Source organism: Leptodactylus fuscus, chromosome 1, assembly GCF_031893055.1.
Source record: "Leptodactylus fuscus isolate aLepFus1 chromosome 1, aLepFus1.hap2, whole genome shotgun sequence".
Classification (NCBI taxonomy): domain Eukaryota; kingdom Metazoa; phylum Chordata; class Amphibia; order Anura; family Leptodactylidae; genus Leptodactylus; species Leptodactylus fuscus.
In genome coordinates this window covers 238,396,510-238,421,399 of record NC_134265.1, presented here as the reverse complement: position 1 = coordinate 238,421,399, position 24,890 = coordinate 238,396,510, and the positions used below count along the sequence as shown (strand labels likewise).

At 40.0% G+C, this 24,890-nt stretch overlaps 1 protein-coding gene across 2 annotated transcripts in view; it reads right to left on the bottom strand.

Annotated features, from left to right (window-relative positions):
• Window positions 1–24,890, bottom strand: part of PTPN13 (protein tyrosine phosphatase non-receptor type 13) — a 158,114-nt gene that overhangs the window by 93,956 nt on the left and 39,268 nt on the right. For both annotated transcript variants that reach the window (XM_075284608.1, XM_075284600.1), the window contains exons 2-3: window positions 14,621–14,740; window positions 4,939–5,108 (exon numbers count right to left, since the gene is read on the bottom strand). In XM_075284608.1, coding sequence (XP_075140709.1) covers window positions 4,939–5,108; window positions 14,621–14,735 — 285 coding nt within the window. In that variant the 5' untranslated portion in view covers window positions 14,736–14,740. The remainder of the gene's footprint in view (window positions 1–4,938; window positions 5,109–14,620; window positions 14,741–24,890) is intronic.

Below are 24,890 nucleotides of genomic sequence, written 5' to 3'. Positions count from 1 at the left end.
AGTATTAATATATGCTAACAGCATACGTTTCCTTTATTTTTAGATACCGTATATACTCGAGTATAAGCTGAGTTTTTGTGCTGAAAAAGCCCCCCTTGGCTTATACTCGAGTCAGCAAAAAAAAAAAAAAAAAAAAAAAAAAAAAATTTTTAGGGGAAGGGGTCTATGACCAGCCGCAATATCAATATATAGAATCTCGCAGAAAATAGTGGGAAAAAAAGAAGCTTTAAATTTTTTTTTTAAAAGTACAAGTTCTAAATCACTCCTTTCCCTAGAATACATACAAAAGTAGAAAATGACTGTGAAACAAATTATACACATTAGGTATCCCTGTGTCTGAAAGTGCCCGGTCTACTGAATATAGGGTATCTGCAGTGCTCCTGTTCCGTCGGAAAGGGGTTAATAGGCGCACTGCAGATACCCTATATTCAGCCAGGCTGAATTCCAAGTGGGGGGAAAAAACCCATTCCTCAAGCTCAGGGAAGGGGCAGACAGACAACCAAAACACTCCCTCCCCTTCCCCAGCACCCAGCAACTACTACACCCAAAAACTCTGACCATTTTAATTTTTGAAATTTTCCAGTAGCTGCTGCATTTCCCCCTCTAGGCTTATACTCGAATCAATAACTTTTCCCAGTTTTTTGTGGTAAAATTAGGGTCCTCGGCTTATATTCGGGTCGGCTTATACTTGAGTATATACGGTACTACAAACTTACTGAGGTTAGACAACAAAAGAGGGACCATTACTGTTGAAATGAAATGCATCAATTTCAACTGGTTTTAGAAGAAAAGTGAATAACAGGAGTTCCAGGGCCTCCCCTCTAAACCTAATGTAATATGTCCAAGCTAATAAAATGTCATGTCCAGTCCAGACACAGTAGCCCAATGAAAGGCTTTTTGAGGTTGCTCTACTGCAGACAGCCTCTGGCAAGCTATGGTTGGTCGAGCAGAGATTTCTGGCAAACATTGTAGGAAAATAATACTACATTCCTCAAGGTTTAAGTATTGACTCATTTGTATAACACTTGTGCCAAACTGGGCTTCCAGTTAAAAGGAACAAGAATGTAAATAATTAGGTATAAGCAACGTACAGTATGACTGCTGCCAGAGATAGACGGGCACACATGTAGGGGAGAACAGCTAGTTATCAAGAAAACATCTTTCCTAAGAAGTCGTCATATTGAACATGGTGTCTTATTTTGCTTTCGTTATAAAGCAGAAGACGTTGTGAAGTGACTGTATTTTTTGGTAAAGTTTCAATGCAACTTACATTATTCATTTAAATGCCTCCTGTTTCTGATAATGTGAAAGGGACGCTAGGTTAACACTAGCACTCGAGTCTCTGTACGAGACTTTGTAGCCCATTCCACTTTAAAAAAAGGGAGGAGGGAAAAGAACTGCGAATTACCGTGTGAAAACTGCCTTTTAAGCAGACACGGTTTCCGTCTTTCAAGTCCCCAAGTAAATGTGAAGAACATAAATTTGAACACTAGTGTGAACCTAGAGGGAGTCTGTCAGCAGGAAAATGAACATGAAGCTAGTCACAGTGCCTTCTGGTATGGTTTCCAAATATGCCTTTCTTATTGTGAATTAATATGATTATAAAAAATTATTACATAACATGGTATTAAATACAGCCCAGCCATCTGCTCAGAATTATAAAAAGTCCTCAATGTTAATGAAGCCAGAAGACTGAGGTGAAATCCCATGCAATTTCCTCAAACTTCTGTGATTTCTGCCACCCTAGAGTCATCATTCCTTGGGCACTTCTCTACACTCCTACCTTTCCAGCTAGCCAGCTCTTTGATTCGCTTTGCTCCTGGTCATGTAAGAGGAAACCATGTAAGCCCCCAGATACAAATCAAGCAAACATTACCTACCTTTGTTTATAGATCCAATCTGCACCTTGGTCTTCTGACCACAGATATGAAGAGATATTACACAGTCAGATCCCGGCCAGGAGAAATACAGTGATGGGCACTGATTTGCATCAGTTGAATTATACAGACCAATCTATACAGCGATTGATTCTCCCCTATTCGGTTGCTGGATTATTGGCAGCACATATATGATTACAAAGGTCAGTGTGTTGCCGATATTCTACATCTATTATCCAGAGTATGCTGCGGTCAGCAGAAAAGCAAATGATCGCTTGTTGATCACTTGATTGGAAGCAATATTAGAAAGGGCTATTATTGTCTGCTAATAGTCCTGACTATTGGGCTGTCTAAGAGAAAAATTACATTGGTTTTTCGGGGACAAATTTCTCCTTTTCTGTTATTTACTGTCTGGTAATTATAGGAAGGAAGCAACAGGTTTTACGCCACTATCCAGTCAGAGCTGAATGGAAAAATACAGGTGAATGGAATGATACACTTGTATATAAGCCATTTGTGACTCAGTCCGATTCATAACTACTACTTTTAGCAACATAAAAGAAAAAGATAGTGTGCTAGACTGCAGCCACAGCTCTATCACCCACTTCACCTGAAATAGATAAACTACAGCAGACAGGGGCAGGCAGGAAATAGGGGCAGTAAATATTCGGCTCTGCAGCCCACACACTGTGAAAACACACAGCTATGGAGATCTAACACTATACATTACATACTGTCTGCATGCGGCTGCGAAGGACACTAATATTACCCCATCAGTTGCTGGTGATGCTGATAAGCTACACCTTACAATATACTATTAATCTGGTATCTGTGATGACAGTAGATCAACCTACATTAATATGATATATTACACATACATCAGTCTTTATTAAAGAGCTGCATACAGTGAACTTTATGGGCACCTCTGCAGAGTCTGTAGTAAGGACTTCCATGTACAGTATGGACTGCACATTTATTAAGTGATATCCTCCAATCTCTGTTTAACGGGAGCCTGTCACATGGAAAATAGTGCTCAATCTGCATACAGCACATTACAGAGCAGTAGGAGCCTAGCAATATTAATATATAGTTTGATTGGATAAGAACCCATACAAATTTAGATTATTATTCACTGAAATCTCTGCTCCTTCTAGTGTGCAAAAGATTTATTGGAGTTTTTCAAAGAAAACATAAACAGGAAATATAAAATATGGTCGACACACTGGTGCAGAAAAAACAGAACAATGCAGTACATAGAAAGTTATAATGATAGCATGCCGCCATTGAACATTCCCATGAATAAAGAGTGAAATCTCTGCTCTGTATTCAGAAGTCAGGGAGGGGGGGCCATCAGTTATTGACAGTCTTCCCTCTACACTGTAAATACAAAGATAGCTAGAAAGAGCAGATCATGTAATAGATAAAGGACAGGCTACACTGAATTTTCTTCTACAAACCTATATATCAGTCTGCTCAGTTACACGTGGTCAATAGCATTCGGTCTGCATACTGTATGCCTTTTTCATGTGACAGATTCCCTTTAAAAGCCAAAACTTTGATGCCAACTTAAACCAAAGAAAAAGCTCTATTTTTATGTAATCCACTTGGAAGATCACTAAGCTTCTCCACAATTTAAGATTGTCTGCAGATCAGAAAAGTGCCCTCTTTCAATGTATATGGGTGATGTATCAAACCAAGAAAGGGAAGATGTGACAGAAATCTTTAAAGAGCTGAACAGAACTCCATAACAGTCAAGATTTATTATGTTATCATATCCACAGAAGAGCCAGTCAATTGGCAAATATAAGGCAATATTTTGCGCAGAATCCTGCATAAAGAGACTTATATAAGGGTACTTGTTGGGGAGAAGAGATTGCTTAGTGATGGTAGTCTTCAACATAACCCTGATGAAGGGCTTCTACCTGAAACATTGCATGGTGTTTGGCACCTACGTGGTAACTCTGTAAGTATGATAACACAATAAATCTAATTCTCACACGGCTGGAGTTCCATTCACCTCTATCTCGATCTGTCTATGTAGAAACCTTCAAGGAAGACCATAAGTGCCTTTGTAGATTCAAACTGTAAAATAGATAGTAAGTAAAGATTTGTATAGAGACCAAGCAAAAAAGAAATTAAGTTTCCCTCCTTGGTAGGGGTCATGGTGGAGGAGTATGGACACTTTAAGTCTACGTAGACACAGCAAACAAACTGTATGCTTATATATTCATTACAATAAGTTATGTTCTATGTATGTAGGTCAAAGTCGAAACAGTGCTAGTATAAAGACATTAGCATGTCAGACATTTCAGTCATGGGAGTGGAACTTAAGAATCCAATAAAGATGTAAATGTAATAACTTCTAATACTTAGGTTTAATACGCCAGGACCAGAACTGTTGTGAAACAGCACCCATTTTTATACTAAGAATAAGAATAAAAGATCATTCGGAAATGACAAATCCAATGGGGGAGGGCAGATATAGTTTTTGCACTCTAGCGTGTTACAAAGGAAAGCTTTATGCCAAAGCTCTTTGACACCTAGCAGTTCTAAAAGGGTTAAAGAAACAGGTTACACATACAGTGATCATCTACTAAGACCACAAAGCGCCAATCATTAACCAATTCCTTTTAGAATGGCATCTGTACACTGGTCAGCGAGGCAGCTACATGTCTGTGAATCAGCTCTCTGGTTACTGAACCATGCCCTAGGTTACTGCACCGGGCAAATGCCTGCATTGACAATTACCATTGTGTATTTCACATATTTGCCAACGATGAAAAACAGAACATTTTGCTCTTTGTGAGTGACAGAATACTAGCTGCCATCTCATAATGAAAAAAGTAATGCACAGATAAAAGAATATGCTGACACAACTATAAAAAATGACTACTGTACACACAAAATATTACCAAGCTAGCAAAAGTCAAGGAACTTAACATGCCAAAGAAAAGAGCACTTCATTTCTGCATGTCCCTAGGGCCATGTCTGGAATGAATTTCCTAAATTCTTTTCTTTTCTGAAGGGGGTCTTTGTTTGCTAGTCAACAGTATCAATGTACCTTTTCAATGTCTGCAAGAGATGACAGTGACTTGGTCTGTAACACCTCAGGTGCTGTGAAGGCACGCAGGTCCTGATTCGAAACATTTTCATCTGTGAAGGTTATGCTCCCGGAGGGCAGAAGAAGCAGGGACCAGGGGGAGATAATGAAGCTGAGACTTGCAGGGTCCGCTATAAAAAAGAAAAAAAAAAACAATGGTTTTAACAATATTATGATGTATTGATGGTGAAAAGAACAGTAAAATAACAATAGTATTAAAGAACAACAAAAAATACTAATATTGACTGCGGCATCATAAAGTCTATAAATACATATGCAAGGGGTCAAATGGCTGGATTAGTGCAATATACTAAGACCTATTATGGATGGGCAGCTTAAAAATCACGTTCATATCTACATTGGGGGTTCAGTTAGGAGTCTCTGTTGCAGTCTTCCTAAAATTGCAAATGAAAAAGTCCTTCATGCACCATAACGGATAACCAGTGGACCCCATTAAAGTCAATGAGGTCCCTCGCGATCCATTTTTGTCAGTCAATATAATAATCCATTTTTATTGTTCTTCCTGTTTTTCTGTTCCCATGGCGCACCACAAAAACGGAAAGATGTGAAAACCCTTAAGAAACTGGTAGGCCTAGCCAAATTATCTAATTAGCAAGAGCAGTAGATGTATATAGTGGTCAAACTGGCATAGCATATAATGTGTATGGGCATCCTGACTCGCCCTCAATGGCAGATATCAGTGGAGAGAAGCATTGAGTATATTGGATTTCAACACGCCTTATGTTTTTAATCTTGGGGAGACCGACATCAGCTTTTTCCCTTCTGCCATTCAGGACATATATTAGCTCAGCTCAGGGTAGGGCAATTATGTATATAGGGGGATGAAATAAGATAGCTGGTGACCCACCAAATGCTCTGGCATCCAATATCTCATGTGTACGGTACTCCTGAAATCAGAGTTTAGGCCTTTTGTTTCCATTGTAAAGCATGGACTCAAGACCTGGTTCAGCTGGTTTCCACATGTGCCTGTTACCATCCCCCAGCTAGGACAGCATGGCTCAACATGCGGCATGGAAGAGAAACCTACATGGAAATGCGGACTTCTTCGTTCAAGGAGATGATTTCTGGCGTCAATTGCTGATGTGTGAAGATGCTACAGCTGACTGGTATTTCTTTCTATTACTGTGGACACGTGGGACACTGTTACAACCTGGGAACCTACCATCACCCACCTACCCCATGAGTTTAAGGAAGCTTGGCAAGAGAGCAGCACCATGTATACCTGGATGGTCTCTGACTTCCTTGGGGCAGTAGAACACTGTGGTAAGGAGGAGGAGGATGGCTTGTAATGAAGGACATTTGGGGCATTTTTTGTGGTTAAAAGGACAATAGTGCTGATGCAAGATACCGAACTATCAGCTGTGAGCATGAGATCTCACCACCTACCAAAGGAACTGCCACATGTTATCATGATAGCTGCTTATGTCCCCCACCTCTGCAAAAATTTCTGCTTGTTATATCCACATGCTGTGACCCCCCTCCTCGTGTCCTACAACCAAGTTGGCTGTATTATTATTATTATTATAATTATTATTAACACCAATCTGCACAGAGAACTAAATGATCCTGCAGTGTGTCTGTTTCTTTCTTTTTTAGTTGCTATGATTCCTAGGATTTCTCTAATCTGCCAGGCGCTTGTATGTGTTTCTCTCTTGTTATATACTACTGTACCATCTATGAAACTGTATCACTGAAATTTCCCCATTGTGGGACTATTAAAGGAATATCTTATCTTATCTTTGTACAGAAGACATAGCGTGAGACTTTGAAAACGATCTTGATAAAAAAGATTCAACCATTTAGCGTCATTTTTTGCCCTCCTCATTCCTTATTTTTAAAACTGTATATTTAGATCACTAGCAATAATATCCCTTTTGGCCTGGTTTTGTATATGATATGTGAAACAAGAAAAAAGCTCTATACTTCCATATGTTTATAAAACACTTTGTATATACACAATGAATTTAGTCCCAAGTCAGCAATGACTTAGCAAGTTTTGGCAACACAGTCCGTGGGACTATTTCTAAAATTATACTGTGTTTGGGATGTGTGGTTTGTTTTTTCATCCTTAGTCAACCATGATGCATTACTACTACTGTCAGCTTCTTGATGCATATAAATAACTTTTGTGTTAATCTCACCGTCAACATATTTGAGACTCGGAAGTCATCCTCTTCCTATGAGACGACTGTTGATAAATTCTCAAGTGTCAATTCCATGAGTTTTTACCAAATTTAAAGGGAGTTTATCCCAATATGTCTAATTAAAAGGGTTATAAAACATTTTATTTTAAGTTTTATTAACTTAAATTTTCAGAGTATACATTTATTTTATCATTATTTAGCATAGATTGTATTGTGGAAGACATTGTTCCAAGCTGGGAAAGACAGCTCTAGAGATTATCATAAAGCAAGCACTGTATATTAGCTTCTAGCAAGGGGGGCAGGCTCTATTGAATAAAGGAAATGAATCACTATTTGTCTTTTTATTAAAAAAAAAAAATTCTATTATTAGGCATAGTGGCTGGAGTGAAAATTAAAGGAGTAAGATAATGTACATTGAAATAAAAAGAATCAAAAATATGTATATTTGCTATGTGATGCTGAGTAGGGAGTGACAGACTCCTACTTCTTGAGTCACTGCACAGGAGGGGTAGAAGTCGCTTGCACTCTGCTGTAGTAAAGGGAATGCATCAGCAGAAAAATACCTACTTTTTATAAATATCTATCTATCTATCTATCTATCTATCTATCTATCAATCTTATAGACAGATTCATGAATGTCTAAAGCTATGAAGGGGACTCAGTTTAAGACATTGCTAAGTTCGACAGAATGGATAAATGTATTCCATTGTCTTCATCAAGTCTAAAATGCTGCAGTTAGGTTAATAACTAAACAACACCATCATGCTCCCAAACGCCCATCTTCTGCTCACTGCACTGGTAAACTATAAATGGAGAATAGCTTTTAAAGAATGCTTGATGACCTTTAAATTCATAAACTCCCTGGATCAGATAACAGGATGGGTGTCTTGACAACAATGGGAGGAATAATTTCACATAGCAAGTTAACAAAGTAGCATCGCTAAAGCAATGTATTTATGAAAACTCTTGAATTTATATAAGTATAGATAGGATCCTTGAGATGTGGATACATGCTTAATAGAGCTTTTAAAGCCCTGTAGTTCTTGCCAACTTTAGCGGGCTTAAGCTAAAACATTGCACATTTTCAGATTTGAAAAGGTACTTTTAGGCCATGTCCTTATGGAGTTATGCCATTGCAGATGGGCTTTTCTGCCATCAGGTAAAGGACCAGCAACACATCACACATACTGTTGGTGATAAGCTGAGAACAAAACAGATAATGGATGTACAAACAGTGACTGAGGGGGGATGAGTAATGAAGATATGAGAAACATATAATCTTTCACACCTTCAAGAACTGGCTAACATGCAATAAAAATAAATTACAGGGAGGAAAACGGTAACAATTATTCTGACACTTTTCAGAATAAATATTATTGCATATAAAATGGCGGGTGCGGAAGGTGTACACGTCATGAAGTTGAATGGTTACACTCCCAGCATACATAGGGCTCTTCCAAGATATTCTATTAAACATGTTTCATAAAAATCAAGACTATAACAACAGATTACATGAAACACCTGTTGAACTAAATCTAACTTAGAAAACAGAACGTATTAAACATGAAAACAAAGAATATCTATTGCTAAGAAGGATATAAAGAAACATATGCTTTTACACTATGGGCTATGTTGGGTACAAATTCAGCCTATGCTTATAGTGTGCCAGCAAGCGTATGTGCCAAGATCAGTGATTCTCAACCTGCGGTACATGTACACCCTGCTATTCCTGGAGATAAAAGCTGTGGTGAGAAGCAATGACCATGGATGAATGTCCTGTTAGGGCACCTTCCTTACTTTACAACACAATCAATACTGATGGAGGTCCTCATTGCAGTTTAAGCTGCCCTGGTTAAGCTGTGCTCAATACTCACCAATCTGCTGCGGGCACTGACTGCTGACATCACTGCAAGCCCCGGAGCAGAGAGGAAGCATGGAGCCAAGTGGTAAGTAATGATTGCCGCTTACCACCTGCTCCTTAATCACTGAGCATGTGGGTACTGTGGAGAGCCATTATATTACATGTGGGGGAACTGTGGAAGGGTATTATAGTACATATGGGGGTATATATTTATATACACACATAGTTTAAACCAATAGTTCACATACACTATTTAAAAAAAGACAAAAATGCATATTATTCTCACTATCTGACATGAAATCAGAATAAATCTTTCCTGTTTTAGGTTACTTAGGATTACCAAAATTTTTTATATTTTCCAAATGCTACAATAATGAGAGAGAGAGAATTTTTAAGGCCGGGGCAGCATTGTACAGTGCAAGCAAAGTGGATGGGATTCATGCGAAACCCATCCCCACTTTGCGGAAAAGATCGCAGCACGGACACGCTGCGGTTTGCAAAGCCGTTGCAGCTTTGCAAATCGCAGCATGTCAATTATATCTAAGGAAACGCCGGCTGCTTTCCTGTAGATATAATGTTAAGAGAAAGTCCGCAGAGGAAAACTCTGTGAACTTTCTCTTAAAAGCACTGCGGAAAGAACCGCAATCCGTTCACGCAGCGGTTCTTTCCGCAGCGCTATAGCGCTGCGATTAAGGCCCGTGGGGCCTTAGCCTAAGGCATTTTTATTACTTTCCAAAAAGTCAAAAGTTAACTTACACTAAGATTACTATGCCTTTAAACATTTTCGTATAGACCATATGAGGTCATGTGTTTGGAAGTTTCTGATTGGTTTATTGGCAACATCCAAGTTAATTAGGCATACCTGTGGATGTATTTTAAGGCACACCTGAAACACACTGCTTCTTGTGTAACATCATGGGAAAGTCTAAAGAAATCAGCTAAGATATCAGAAAGAGAATTGTGGACTTGCACAAGTCTGGTTCATCCTTGGGTGCAATTTGCAGATATCTGAATATGCCTCGTTCATCTGTACAAACAATTATACACAAGTACAAACAAAATGGGAAGGTCCAGCCATCATACCGCTCAGGAAGGAGATGGGTTCTGTGTCCCAGAAATGAGCCTGCTTTGGTACGAAATGTGCATATTAACCCAAGAGCAAAAGACCTTGTGAAGATGCTGGCTGAAGCTGGTAAAAGTGTGTCAGTATCCACAGTGAAATGAATATGGTATCAACATGGGCTGAAAGGCCACTCTGCCAGGAAGAAGCCATTACTCGAAAATAAACATAGAAAAGCCAGATTAATGTTTGCACACAGGAACAAAGACCTTAATTTTTGCAGACATGTCTTGTGGTCTTACAAAACTAAAATTGAACTGTTTGGCCATAATGACCATCGTTACGTTTGGAGGAAGAAGGGAGAAGCTTGCAAGCCTGAGAACAACATCCCAACGGTAAAACACGGGGTGGCAGCATCATGTTGTGGGGTTGTTTTGCTGCAGGGGGGATTGGTGCACTTGGCAAAATAGATGGCATCATGAGGAAAGAACATTATGTGGCAATACAGAAGCAGCATCTCAAGACATCAGCCAGGAAGTTAGAGCTTGGGCGCAAATGGATATTTCCAAATGGACAATGACCCAAAGCATACTGCCAAACTGGTTACAAAGTGGCTTAAGGATAACAAAGGCAATACTTTGGAGTGGCAAGCACAAAGCCCTGATCTCAATCCTATTGAGAATTTATGGGCAAAACTGAGAAGGCAGGTGCGAACAGGGCGGCCTACAAACATGGCTCAGTTACACCAGTTCTGTCAGGAGGAACGGGCCCAAATTCCTTCTAACTATTGTGAGAAGCTTGTAGAAGGATATCCAAAATGTTTGGCCCAAGTCATACAGTTTAAAGGGCAAGGGCAATGGTACCAAATGCCCTAAAAAAATCTCTCTCTCATTATTCTGCCAATTGGCAAATATAAATAATTTTGGTAATCCTTATTACCCTAAAATGGGAAAGGTTTATTTAGATTTCATGTCATGCATATGTGTCTTTTTATATGATGTATGTAAACTGGTTTCAACTGTATATATAATTATAGTTATAGTATCATTTCGGCGTATGTTTTGACAGTAGTAGTCTACTTCTCAGTGTATATAAGAAGTGTAAAGAGTGGAGTGTGAATTTATCACTAGTCACGCACTCCTCGCAGTTTCACATGATAACATTTTGCAACTAGTCATAATCTTTGTTATAAACTCTGGTAAAGGGTAAAACATCCTGGACTGACTTCTAATGTGAAAATCTGGTTCATTACCTGAAGGGAGACTTAGACAAAAAAAAACAAAAAAAAACCTGTTTTTGTCTTAGGCCTCGTTCACATCTGCATTGGTAATCTGCTCAGGGGAGTTCGCATGCGGATTCCCCTGAGCGGAATACCAAACACACTGGCAAGCAGTGTGCCAGTGAAAGCACACTGACCCCGTCGACTATAATGGGGTCTGTGTGCTTGCTGCAAGATCTCTGCAGGGAACATGTGGACAGGAAAGTACTTCACAATCTACTTTCCTCTCCGCATGACTCGTGCGGAGATCTCAAGGCAAGCACATGGACCCCATTATAGTCTATGGCGTCCGTGTGCGTTCACTGCACACCACTTGCAAATACATTTGGTAGTCTGTTCGGGGGGTCCCCATGCAAAAAGGTCACTTTCATCTTACAGACATACTGAGGATCCGCATCCCTGCAATAACAAACATTTATAATACCTTTTCCTCATGGAGACTCAAAACACAGGGAGCATTGTGGAGTAGGGGAGATAGTGGCTGCGATACAGGCGTTCATCCCCAACACCTACAAGATCAGTCGTTTATATGGGAAGCCAATTTACCTATCATCATATTTTTGGCATGTGGGAGGAAACTGGAGTACCCAGAGGAAACCCACCAAAACACAGAAAGAATGTACAAACTCCACACAGAGACATAGCAGAAACACTTTGTAATTTACTACCCAGTCACAATAAATGGTAGTATGATAAAGTATGTGAGGGGGAAGGCCAAGATTCATTCTTATATTTACTCGATTTTACTGGCATGAGCTCTGTGTGTTTGATTTTTTTTTGGCACAATTTGCGTCCAATCTTGGGGCAATCATAAAAAAATGTGACGTACAAACTGGCAAAACAAAGTTATAAATTGTCTTGACATGATTTGCACCAAAATAACTGAAATGTTCCATGACATTACAAAACGTTGCAAAGCATTGCACGTTTTTTCAATAATGATTCACTCTTTTTTACGACTGACATTGAGCAAATGTGTGACAAAACTTTTTGCATTTATCACAGTTCATTAATCTGGCATGCTTTCATATGCCAGCTAAGCTGAACACCCTTTTGGCTTGAACATACGATCAGGAGATCAGTCTATGCATTTCTGCCAGGCCAAAATAGTTGTATTACTACAACAGGCCGGCGGTCAGTTTCAAACCCATTCACTTGAATGGGTTTGCAAAGTCACCACCCAGTTTTGCCGCGGAGAGGCAGATGGCGCACACGGGCGATCACTTTGCAAACCCATTCAAGTGAAAGGGTTTGAAAACTGGCCGCCAGGTTTCTGTCCCCTGTCCAGTTTCTAGCAGCAGAAGACGGAAACCCGCCAGATTGGCTAAAGCGGAGACCGGGTGCAGTTGTGAACTCGCCCTTAGTCTAATATTTGCAAAAAAGCAATAAAATAACTCCAGCAAAGACCTGCAACAAGTGACTGACTGAGAAGTCATTTCCTGTTCGTCTAGTTGGGACCAGGAACCCAGTAAGGATAAGGATGGGAACAATAGGACATTGGTGAGGTATTGCTTTTTTTTTCTTTTTTAAACTCACTCATTCAGCAAACAAGTTCACTCAATAGACAAACCGTTCAAAGAAAGAAATCCTATATATTTTGTAATAGGCATAAAACAAACTAAGATATTAGCTGCTACACAACATACATGAGCCAATAGTATACAAAGCTACGTAATAAACTACTATTTGCGTTTTTAAATGAAGTTGCATTGCAAGGTTTACTCATCTCAAGATGTAGCATGTCTTTCACAGTCAGTACTCCCTTCCCATAACAAAATGCTTATTGCATATAATTACGTAGGAGGGTTGATAAACCAGATTTGGGTTTGGCATGCTGAAGAATACAATCCTTGAGTAGCACCTACACATAGATGTCATTACATAAACCTGTTCTCTAATCTGTTCTGTTTATATAATATACATATTTTATTACTACTCGGTACAGTCTCCTGTAATAACATTTCATTTGCTATATCATAGCCAAACATCTGAGCAACATATAATACGAGGCTAAAGTAAGATGTTAATATGATAACCCTACAATATATCTGAGATACCGCCTATGCAAATATTACGCTCCACATTTAGAGTCACACTAAATGATATCTGGATAAATTGGGAGCAACAATTTGCCTACTATGACATGATCCCTTCAGCCAATTGAAATACAAAAGCGGTCCAGTGACAAGGACCAGATATGACTATTTAGTAAGTAGAATTTCAGTGTGGTATTTATAACTTTTTACTGTGCGGGTCATATTGTTTGATGTGCTCTCATGCTCCATTATAATAATGAGGCTATGGAGTGTACTGGTTGGCAGTACTGTTGTGTGGGTGCCCTGTGCGTACTTTGATATTCACCAGATTGTATTACAATCTTATAACCATTTGCTGCAGTCCATTAAGTAACAAACATCAGTAACGTGGCTTATTTAAACTGCTATGGTAAGAGCTTACAGGCATTAAGCGTACCATCCAACTGTTACATATTCAGCAGGTCAGTCCCAGATTTCAGGTCCTGTCCTGGGTGGCAGAAGGCATGTCCCAACTTCAATTCATCTGCATCCAAAGCAGGGAATTGCTATATTGTGGGAGCCAAAATGAGGGGTCATTCTAGTCTGTGGACCGCAATTAAGGGACACTTTACAGCAGTGGCTACATAAAAGGGGACATTATACTGTGGGGGCCACAATAGTATTATAATGTGTCAGGGCCACTAAAGGAGCCTTATACTGTGTGGGAGCACTAAGGGACATAGACGGGAATAGATGGAACCAAAGTGAATATGGGCAGGGTTAGACACGTTGCTTATGAAGCCTTAAAGGGGTTGGGCACTTTTGGACCAATATTGAGAAACAAATATTATTGTTTGTACAATAAAAAGATATACAAATTTCCAATATACTTTCTGTATCAATTCCTCACAGTTTTCTAGATCTCTGCTTGCTGTCATTCATTCTGTTACTTCCAGGAGTTAAAAGTCTGACCATGGTCATGTGATTTACGGTCCATGGTCATGTGATGAGGACAGAGCAGTAACACAGAGTCGAAACAAGATGTTTGTTGTTTTTAAACTGAAACTGGTGGAAGAATACCTCTTACGTACAGAACTTTCAGTTTCTGCGACAGCACAAGGCACAGGTTAGAATTGCTACTATTCTACTTAATCTTTTTAAGCAAAGTGTTTTTATGCTATGTGGGCATGGAAGACTTTAAGCTTTGCTGCAACTTGTTTTTCCAATGTGAACAGGTCTAAAAGAAGACTACAGAATCATTACCTTTTCTCATCAGTTGTTGCAAACTTTCAGTGCTTTGATTTAATACAGCCCATAACTCCTCCTCTTCCAATGGCCCTCCTCGCACCTCCAAAGCTTCAGCAAGTGACACCTGCATATTATCTGTGGAGCAAAAGAAAACAGATGAGAAACGTGTAAGCAATATAAAAACTGCCTTTATTAAAATCTAAGATTCAGGAGTTTCTCTTGAGTTCAGTCTGGCTCTCTGGTTTTTCTACAGCACTGTTCTTGCTGTAAAGCACAAAAGTATCCCCACCGACCCTTTTAGGGTGCATTCACACGGAGGAAAATGGGAGGAATTTGGTGTGGAATTTCAGCGCTGATAAAAAGCCTCCCATTGACTTCAATGGGTTACTTTTTCTGCTAGCAGAATTCCATACCAAATTCCTCACCATTTTCCTCCGTGTGAATGCACCCTTAAAGTCAGCCAGAGGCCTACAAGATGTTAAAGGGGTTGTCCCATCACAAGGATCCTATCTATACTGCTTGTTAATGTGGATGTAAGACTTTTCCTAAATACACTGCTTCAGCAAAACTGCTTTGTTTGTCCACTATCTTACTTTATTCAATTCATTGTTGACACAGCCCTTGACTTATCTGCTCAAAAGTCAAGTGATGTATCTGCTGCTCTCAGGGGGGAGGGAGGAGGGGCTAAGTGCAGGGAGCAAGCCTGTGTATCTAGCTATTTCTGTGTCTGCACCACGTGACTTTCCTGCTCTCAGATAGGGGAGAGGAGCTGCTTTCATTTCTGAACTCGTCTTCTGTTCTCCCAGTTATCAGGCTAGCTAATTCAATTGTGTTCATTATGGCAGAGACAGTTAGCCTCTGTATGTAACACAGAATGGAGTTGTTCCTGCCTGTACTTCATAGTCCAATATTGTGCATATAGTGTTGTTTGAGGACCTTTGATGACATCACAGGCCCTTCAGCCACCCCATAGGATCATACTATGCGAAGGGCGGAGCTACATGCTAATTTGAGGGTGGAGCTAAATGGCAGGTTGCATATGAAACCCCGCCCACCAAATGATGCAAGAAACCAGGAAGAAAGAAGATTTTACAGCAGTGAAGACTGGTGAGTATGCGACGTGGGAATACCTCTTTAATATCTCTAATACCACAGACTGTTCAAATAAAGAAAAAAAAACATAATCAGGGAAGGTATACATTCCCAAAACAAAATTCGGGAACCTTCCTCATCACCCGTTTCTGGTTAATGGTGGATGTGAGAACATCAATGTGGAGTGTCTCATGTGTTTGGGAACTACGGAGTAAATCACGTTTTACACCAGTTTTACAGCTGTAACACATTGATAAATTTGCCCCTTTTGTGACTACAGCAAGCCACCTTTTCTTCTGTTTTCCAAGATTTATTTAATTTTTTCCCCACACCATCTGAAGGCAACTGATAAAACATGTTGTGGATTCTGCATGTAAAGATAAGTAGCTAATAGGCTTGAAATATAAGCAATTGCTGTAAATGATGTACTAAAACAAGGCCTTCTGTTTCACGATCAACTATCTGTACTGAGCCATGGCTGTAGAGTGTATCTAGGCTTGAATGGAATAGGCCACAAAGCTTAATTATGCGGCATAGTAACAAGGACACTTCACTATGGCAGGCCATGTCCTAGTAAACATTGGCATCAAAGCAGCAGCGTTGCGTAGGTGATGTGTTCTCTCTCAGGAGAGCCTCATTAGAGGAAGGATGGAGAACCACAAAGCATCTTCAATTAAGGTGAAGAACACATGCACAGCCTGTACTTTCACCATTTGTGGAAAAATTGTATCCACAGGCAAAACCGAAGCAGCCTGCTTCATTTTTATCAAGGAGATGTTGCCATGCCTGGAAGTACAATTGCTCAAGAAAAAATAAATAAATGTCTCTTAAACAGGACCTTTCACTGCCTTCACCAACAACAGCCTTTAATAAGCGCAGTTGGAATTTTCTCTACAGTCCCCAATGGCACCTATTAAAAGGACACAAAAAACTGAAGGTCCTCTTTTAGAGTCAGTAGGCAGAGGAAGAGTAGAAATAAGTATAGACTCATAAAATGTATACCGATTCCAGAAGTCTTACTAAAAAAAATGGAGAAATTAGAAGTGATAATGTTGGAAGAAAAATATGACATAGTAGGGACAAGTGACACATGGCTGGACTTAGAATAGAGCATACAAATAGAAAAGGGGGAGGGGTTTGCTTGTACATAAAATCCTGCCTTAAGCCAGTTCTGGGAGGAAAGTTACAAGTCCCCAAATATAATGGAAGAAACAGAAATAGCCATATTGCTGACTTTGTTGACCCTCTGACTTTGGAGCTCAGGCACTTTAATTACTTTACTTCCGTATTACACTTTCCGTATTTGTCCAATGTGCTGGCAGTGCCAGGTGACAGTGGGTACACTATTCCACATCTTTTGGGATTTCTCGCTAATCCTTTTGGTTAGAGGACAAGGCCCTTTCTGATGCTTTTTTCCTGCAAGGAGTTCCACTGGTTCTGGGTAAAAAGACCTCCAAGCTATTTGTGTACCTATGCACCGCTGCTAAAACACTCATGGCTTTCCACTGGAAGAAGGGGCTCCCCCCATGGGTCCTGAGTTAATAGCTCGTGTGAAGGATGTCCATAGCTTGGAATTCCTGACCACCTCCCTTAACCACAAGATTGAGGCCTTTGATGCAATATGGTCATCTTGGGATTCCTATTGTATCCTGCAAGGTTTCTGACTCCTACATCCTCTTTCCCCCCTTCTTTCCATTGTTGTCCTCCCCACATTTTCTTCATGTTGTTTGCAGAGTTAATTGTCCATTTGTTGTGGTGTAATTCTTTGGTTGCTTTAATATTGTTAAAAAATAAAGTTTTAAAAAAAGAAACAGAAATACGACAACTAGATGAGGATTTCAATTACCCAGATATAAATTGGGTAGTTGAAAACATTGAGGTTTGTTTGGCCCCATTCATTTCACTGGTTCTATATGTTGCCAGAGTCCAAGCCATCAGACTCTACCGAGGATGTTAAACTCTTGTCATTATTTATATATTCTAAAGCACAGATATATATATATATATATATATATATATATATATATATATACACTCACCGGCCACTTTATTAGGTACACCTGTCCAACTGCTCGTTAACACTTAATTTCTAATCAGCCAATCACATGGCGGCAACTCAGTGCATTTAGGCATGTAGACATGGTCAAGACAATCTCCTGCAGTTCAAACCGAGCATCAGTATGGGGAAGAAAGGTGATTTGAGTGCCTTTGAACGTGGCATGGTTGTTGGTGCCAGAAGGGCTGGTCTGAGTATTTCAGAAACTGCTGATCTACTGGGATTTTCACGCACAACCATCTCTAGGGTTTACAGAGAATGGTCCGAAAAAGAAAAAACATCCAGTGAGCGGCAGTTCTGTGGGCGGAAATGCGTTGTTGATGCCAGAGGTCAGAGGAGAATGGCCAGACTGGTTTGAGCTGATAGAAAGGCAACAGTGACTCAAATAGCCACCCGTTACAACCAAGGTAGCCAGAAGAGCATCTTTGAACGCACAGTACATCGAACTTTGAGGCAGATGGGCTACAGCAGCAGAAGACCACACCGGGTGCCACTCCTTTCAGCTAAGAACAGGAAACTGAGGCTACAATTTGCACAAGCTCATCGAAATTGGACAATTGAAGATTGGAAAAACGTTGCCTGGTCTGATGAGTCTCGATTTCTGCTGCGACATTCGGATGGTAGGGTCAGAATTTGGCGTCAACAACATGAAAGCATGGATCCATCCTGCCTTGTATCAACGGTTCAGGCTGGTGGTGGTGGTGTCATGGTGTGGGGAATATTTTCTTGGCACTCTTTGGGCCCCTTGGTACCAATTGAGCATCGTTGCAACGCCAAAGCCTACCTGAGTATTGTTGCTGACCATGTCCATCCCTTTATGACCACAATGTACCCAACATCTGATGGCTACTTTCAGCAGGATAATGCGCCATGTCATAAAGCTGGAATCATCTCAGACTGGTTTCTTGAACATGACAATGAGTTCACTGTACTCCAATGGCCTCCACAGTCACCAGATCTCAATCCAATAGAGCATCTTTGGGATGTGGTGGAACGGGAGATTCGCATCATGGATGTGCAGCCGACAAATCTGCGGCAACTGTGTGATGCCTTCATGTCAATATGGACCAAAATCTCTGAGGAATGCTTCCAGCACCTTGTTGAATCTATGCCACGAAGAATTGAGGCAGTTCTGAAGGCAAAAGGGGGTCCAACCCGTTACTAGCATGGTGTACCTAATAAAGTGGCCGGTGAGTGTATATATATATATATATATATATATATATATATATATAATTTATTTTTATTTATTTTTTTAACATGTGCTGCCTTGTGCATAGACTGAGGACTACTCAGATTGTATAATACAATGATGGACGAGACTCATCTGTGGATAGTACAGTAACACCACATGCTTTGATTTTCTCATCACAGACCAATGGTCTGTGCAGAAACGCGTGCATGTGAATAATCCCACTGACTATAATGTGTCAGTGTTCAGTCATTGTGCTGTGCTCTACACTCAGATAGCACATAGATGTAAATATCATTCATATGAATAAGCCCTTTGAATAACACAAACAAACCTCAAATACTATAACACTATACATATTCAAAACAGAAAAACATCCTCAAAAATACTACGGACAATGGTGGAAAAAATGAACACCACGGTTTGTTCCCCCCAATATGTAATAATAGCAATGAGACAAGCTGACAGATACATATGCCTTTGTCCCCAGCTCCTGACTTTTACAGTGCTTTGAAACTCTTCAATTATTCATTGTGATAAATTAGTGAACACTGCTCACAAAGTACCATTGTGTTACAACGTGGGTTATTTACACCACCACATCCATTTATGATACCCCAATATTATTATTTTTCTTTCAGCAGCGGCAGACATGTGGATGTTGCAAAGGATCAAAGGAATTTTCATGCCAGGCGAATTGTCTCTCTGGAAAGGAGCCAGAAACAATAGCATCTGCAAACGTGTGGCCAGCAAGTGTGTGTGTGGAAATACCATACGTTTCACATTACTCATAGACAGAGAAAATAAAGGGGTCAAATTCAAGAGCAACTTGAAAGGCACACTACCTGCATAAAAACTGCGAAGACGTCTTCTACAGCATCCATTTCTATCCATTAACTAGTTACAAAGGACCCCCCTTAATAACATATACTAGAAAGGTGACGCATATCTGTATTACAGATACTAGGTCATTGCTTCAGGAATGGCTTCCAAAATAAAGCTCCACCTTTGATCAACATCGGCTGTGTAGTCACCAAATCTAATATCTTCAATTGGCTTCATTATCTTTCATGACAGCTGATCTCAATTCTTCACTGCATTACAGAGAATCTGAAGAGATCTCATGTTGCTGAAGGAAAAACGACATTAAGCAGGCAAGCAGCTGATCATAGATCTCAGTATGGCGTAATAAGGCCTGGGTGCCGCAACGCAGCTTAAAAACACAACTTTCCAGATAGTCGGATATAATATCAGTTCTGCTGGCCATTCATGTATTATAATATGTATCACAGGCCAGTCACATCAGTACTTTATTATGCAAATGACTGAAACCTAAAAAGAATGACATCTTCCTGATAGCGAACAGAAAATCTGGAAAAACAAGTAAAAATGTATTCATGCACAATAAATGAGTTTATTTTCATACAGATACCGGATGGACACAAAGGTGAATGGCTTGTTACAGCCACAGCACAGTAATCTGACAACTGTAACGAGCTGTGCGCCTGTGTGTCCATCAAATGACCATGGACCGTACATCACATGACCATGGACCGTACATCACATGACCATGGACCGTACATCAAATGACCATGGACCGTATATCACAGGACCATGAACCGTATATCACATGACCATGGACTGTATATCACATGACCATGGACCGTACATCACATGACCATGGACCGTACATCAAATGACCATGGACCGTATATCACAGGACCATGAACCGTATATCACATGACCATGGACTGTATATCACATGACCATGGACCATACATCACATGACCATGGACCGTATAACACAGGACCATGAACCGTATATCACATGACCATGGACTGAATATCACATGACCATGGACCGTACATCAAATGACCATGGACCGTACATCACATGACCATGGACCGTACATCACATGACCATGGACCGTACATCACATGACCATGGTCTGTATATCACATGACCATGGACCATACATCACATGACCATGGACCGTATATCACAGGACCATGAACCGTATATCACATGACCATGGACTGTATATCACATAACCATGGACCGTACATCACATGACCATGGACTGTATATCACATGACCATGGACTATACATCACATGACCATGAACCGTATATCACATGACCATGGACTGTATATCACAGGACCATGGACCGTATATCACAGGACCATGGATCGATCTTTTTTCCCTGGAAGTAAGAGGAATGAATGAGGGCAAGCACAGATCTAACAAAGAATTTATTCAGAAAGTATATTGGAAAATTGTACAACTTTTCATTACATAAAAACCCCCATTTTTCTCTTAATATTGGTCTGAAACTGGACAACCCCTTTAACGGTCAGGACAGACAAATATTGGTCTGATGGAAACCCCACCCTCCTTAAATGACATAATAGAGGCCAGCAGTAACAGATACTAATCTTTTCACAAATCTAGCGAATATAAAACGTAAAACCATTTAAGACTAATGCCCCACGTAGTGTGCCACAGTATAAAAAGCACTGCGGCAAAAGCTACGGCAGCAATCCCAGTTTTTCCTACAGTGCTTTACAGAAAGTCCTCAGAGGTTTTCTGGAACACAGATACCCATCCTCTTTAGGCCTCTTGAACAAGGTGAGGGTGATGATGCATAGACACAAATGATGTTACACCAGCATGACCCAAGTGACTGTTGAGGCCCAATCACAGGCCTCAGTGGTCTCTGTTGTCATTCAGGAGGTTGACAGAATCCCAAAGAGGTCAAGCAGCACTGAGCCAGAGCCCAGGGAAGGTAAGTAAACGGTTTACTCACCTCCTACGGGCCTCTGCTTAATATACTCTGGGATCTGACTAGACCCCAAAATAGAATAGTTTATCAGTGGAGAACCCCAAAAATTTTGTAATGAAAACTGGATTGGCTATTCTGGGGCATTATACTGTATGGAGGCCACTATGAGATAGTATACAATGTGAAGAGGTCACTATGGGACATTATACTGTATGGAGGCCACTATGGGACATCATACTAAATGGAGGGACAACTATAGGACTATACTGTATGTTAGGGCCACTATGGAACATTATATTATGTGGAGTGGCCTCTATGAGACATTTACTGCATGAAGGGCCACTATGAAACAATGGGTCACAGGGATCTTTGGTGTGAATGGGGAAAGAGGAGAGGCAGAGGAGGAGAGTGCTTTCTTAACAGCCTGGGGCCCATACTCCCTTAATCAGTTTCTACCCATGATGCACTGTTATATTAGGGGTGGGTGCTTGTTTCTACAAACTGATGCAATAGTGTAGCAATAGTCATGAAGATGGCACTATAGGGAGAAGGATGCCAGATGACATCCTTCTCTAACGGTTTCGAGTGGTAAAAACACCATTCACGGCTGTGCAATCCCCAGATATGCTTCCATGAATAATGGTGGTGGCATCTAAGGGGTCTCTTTGTGCTTGCCGCCTATCTCATCGGCAACCCAGCAATGCAATCATGAGGTGCTGATGTGTTGTTATGGTGACAAGGAGCTCCCAAGACTCCCACATCACTATCATAAGTAATCCTATAGGGCTTTCCCAGACTCTACATTGCAATACATTACGGTAAAAATGGCACCATCACAAAATCAAGTCCCAGTATGGCACTAAGTAAATGTTCAAAAATAAAATAAAATGCTGTAAGTCATTAAATAAAAAAAAATCACAACATAGATTGAGAAAATAGCTATTTCATTTTTTTTAATTTTTTTTTTGGAAAAGAAAAATAATAGTAATAAAAAAATAGCCATAAAAAATATATAATATACATGTACAATATAATATATGTGATATAAAAAATTATAAAAAATTAACAAAAAGTCACCATAGTGGTTACCAATTAAAACATCTGCGTAACCTGGTGCCTGGGTTCTTGGCACTGAGCTGCCTTTGAGAAGGATCTCATTCCTATCTCTGGAATGAATATGACAAGATGAATTTAGTTCATAGGGTGAAGAAGTGTCTTTGGTATACACTATAATGGTATTGTGGTGTGGTGTTGGGTGAACACCGATCAATTATTGTGTATTCCACAAGACAAGCAGGTAAGAGAATACAGAAAAAAACCCCACCAACTTCCAAAACCAATGGAGAAAAACAAGGTTGGTTCCCATGAGCAGTCTTTGGTCATGACACAAAAATGCACGGCTTCTGACCAAGTCTTTGTAATTCTAGAGAGAGCCTGCTATAAGCAAGCTCCCCACAATTACCAGATCCATGGCCCGTAACACAAATTCTTTGTGGTTATATCCACTCCGGAAGCAAGGAATGTTGGAAAAACAGAATTTCGACTCAGAGGAAATTCACTTTCCTTCAAGTCATTATAGACGCAATTACAGTAAAATATCCACCTCTCCTCCTGGTTGGCATAGCCGTACAGGCACACTCTGCTTTATTCTCAATGCTGAAAAGGCAAATCGCAGTATTTAATCTTAATAATGGTTCAGGTCTTTAAATGTAACGCAAACAACGACAAGGGCTCTGAATGAGAAAAAAGATTTTCAAGGGGTGTTCTCTAAGGTAGGTCCCTCATTTGGGGCATTTACCTACTAGCCAGGGTGGAGACAGGGTATAAGATATGTCCATTTCTTTAAAGGATCTGTCTATCAGCTCACTACAAAGACAGACTACTGGTTTTAGTTAAAGCTGTGTAATTCTCCATTTACTCTGCGGAGGCACTGTAGGAGAACTGAAACCTTAGGATAAAACAGAGCAGTAAAATCTTTGAGCGAGCCATACAGAGATCAGGGCAGCCCATTGATTTAAATTACATTATGTAATGTTTCAAGAGGTCTTTCATGGTTTACTTTTCTATAACCCCCCCCCCTCCCAATTCATATAAATAGCAGCTTTTCAACATATGAGGATCCAGATTTATTTTATCCCGTTTTGTTGTTTTTTCAGATTGTGAGCACCATATAGGGATCACAATGTACATTTTTTTTCCCTATCTGTATGTCTTTGTAGAATGGGAGGAAATTCATGCAAACACAGGGAGAACATACAAACTCCTTGCAGATGTTTTTCCTGGCAGGATTTGAACCCAGGACTCCAGCACTGCAAGGCTACAGTGCTAATCACTGAGCCACCGTGTTGCCCCAACCCCTTTTGTTTTTATAAAGGACAAGAGTTTTACTCTACAAGTTCACCTGTTTTGTTACTACAAGATTTAATATTTTACTTTATTTTTCCCCTCCAGCATGGGAGGAATTTGCCTGGAATTTTTCATTTCATTATGAGTAAAAGTGATCATTTTCCTGAAAAAAGCACCAGTCAAAAGGAATCAGGTTCAACCAAGACCTGTCTGTGAACTTTGGATGAAAACACTTTATAATATTACTTCAATAGCATTCAGCCTACCTAAAACATCTTGCCAAGTTCTTCAAATTTGCACTTAATGGAGGGTGACTTGATGGATTAATCTCAGGAATAAGATAGGTGTGGTACCTACATTCTTCAGTTACTGCTGACAGCAGGGCAAAGGAAAGCACCCCATGAGCGATTTGTAGCTTGCAATGGTTTTTTTTTTAAGATTCTGGATTGACACTAAGATTTGTACTGAACTTGTAAGAACACAATGTATTTTATGTCCAACTATTCTCAAAATGAAGCCAAGAAGGCTTACGGTACTACAATATTCTCCATAAAATGACAAGGCGAGAGCATCATTTCCATCAGTATCATCCCATTATTCATCTGTTTATGAATTTATAAATAATTTGAGAACTGAAGGTTATTATTTCCTTTATGAAACCCTTTCCATAGCCAGTTTTGAACATTCTGACAAAGCTCCATTTCACAATGTATACATGTGTCACTTTATATAGTGATGACTCTGGAATGCTTTAACTTACCCAAATGCTTTTTAGTGACAAATTGTACGTTATATTAGTGATAAACTTTGGCTGA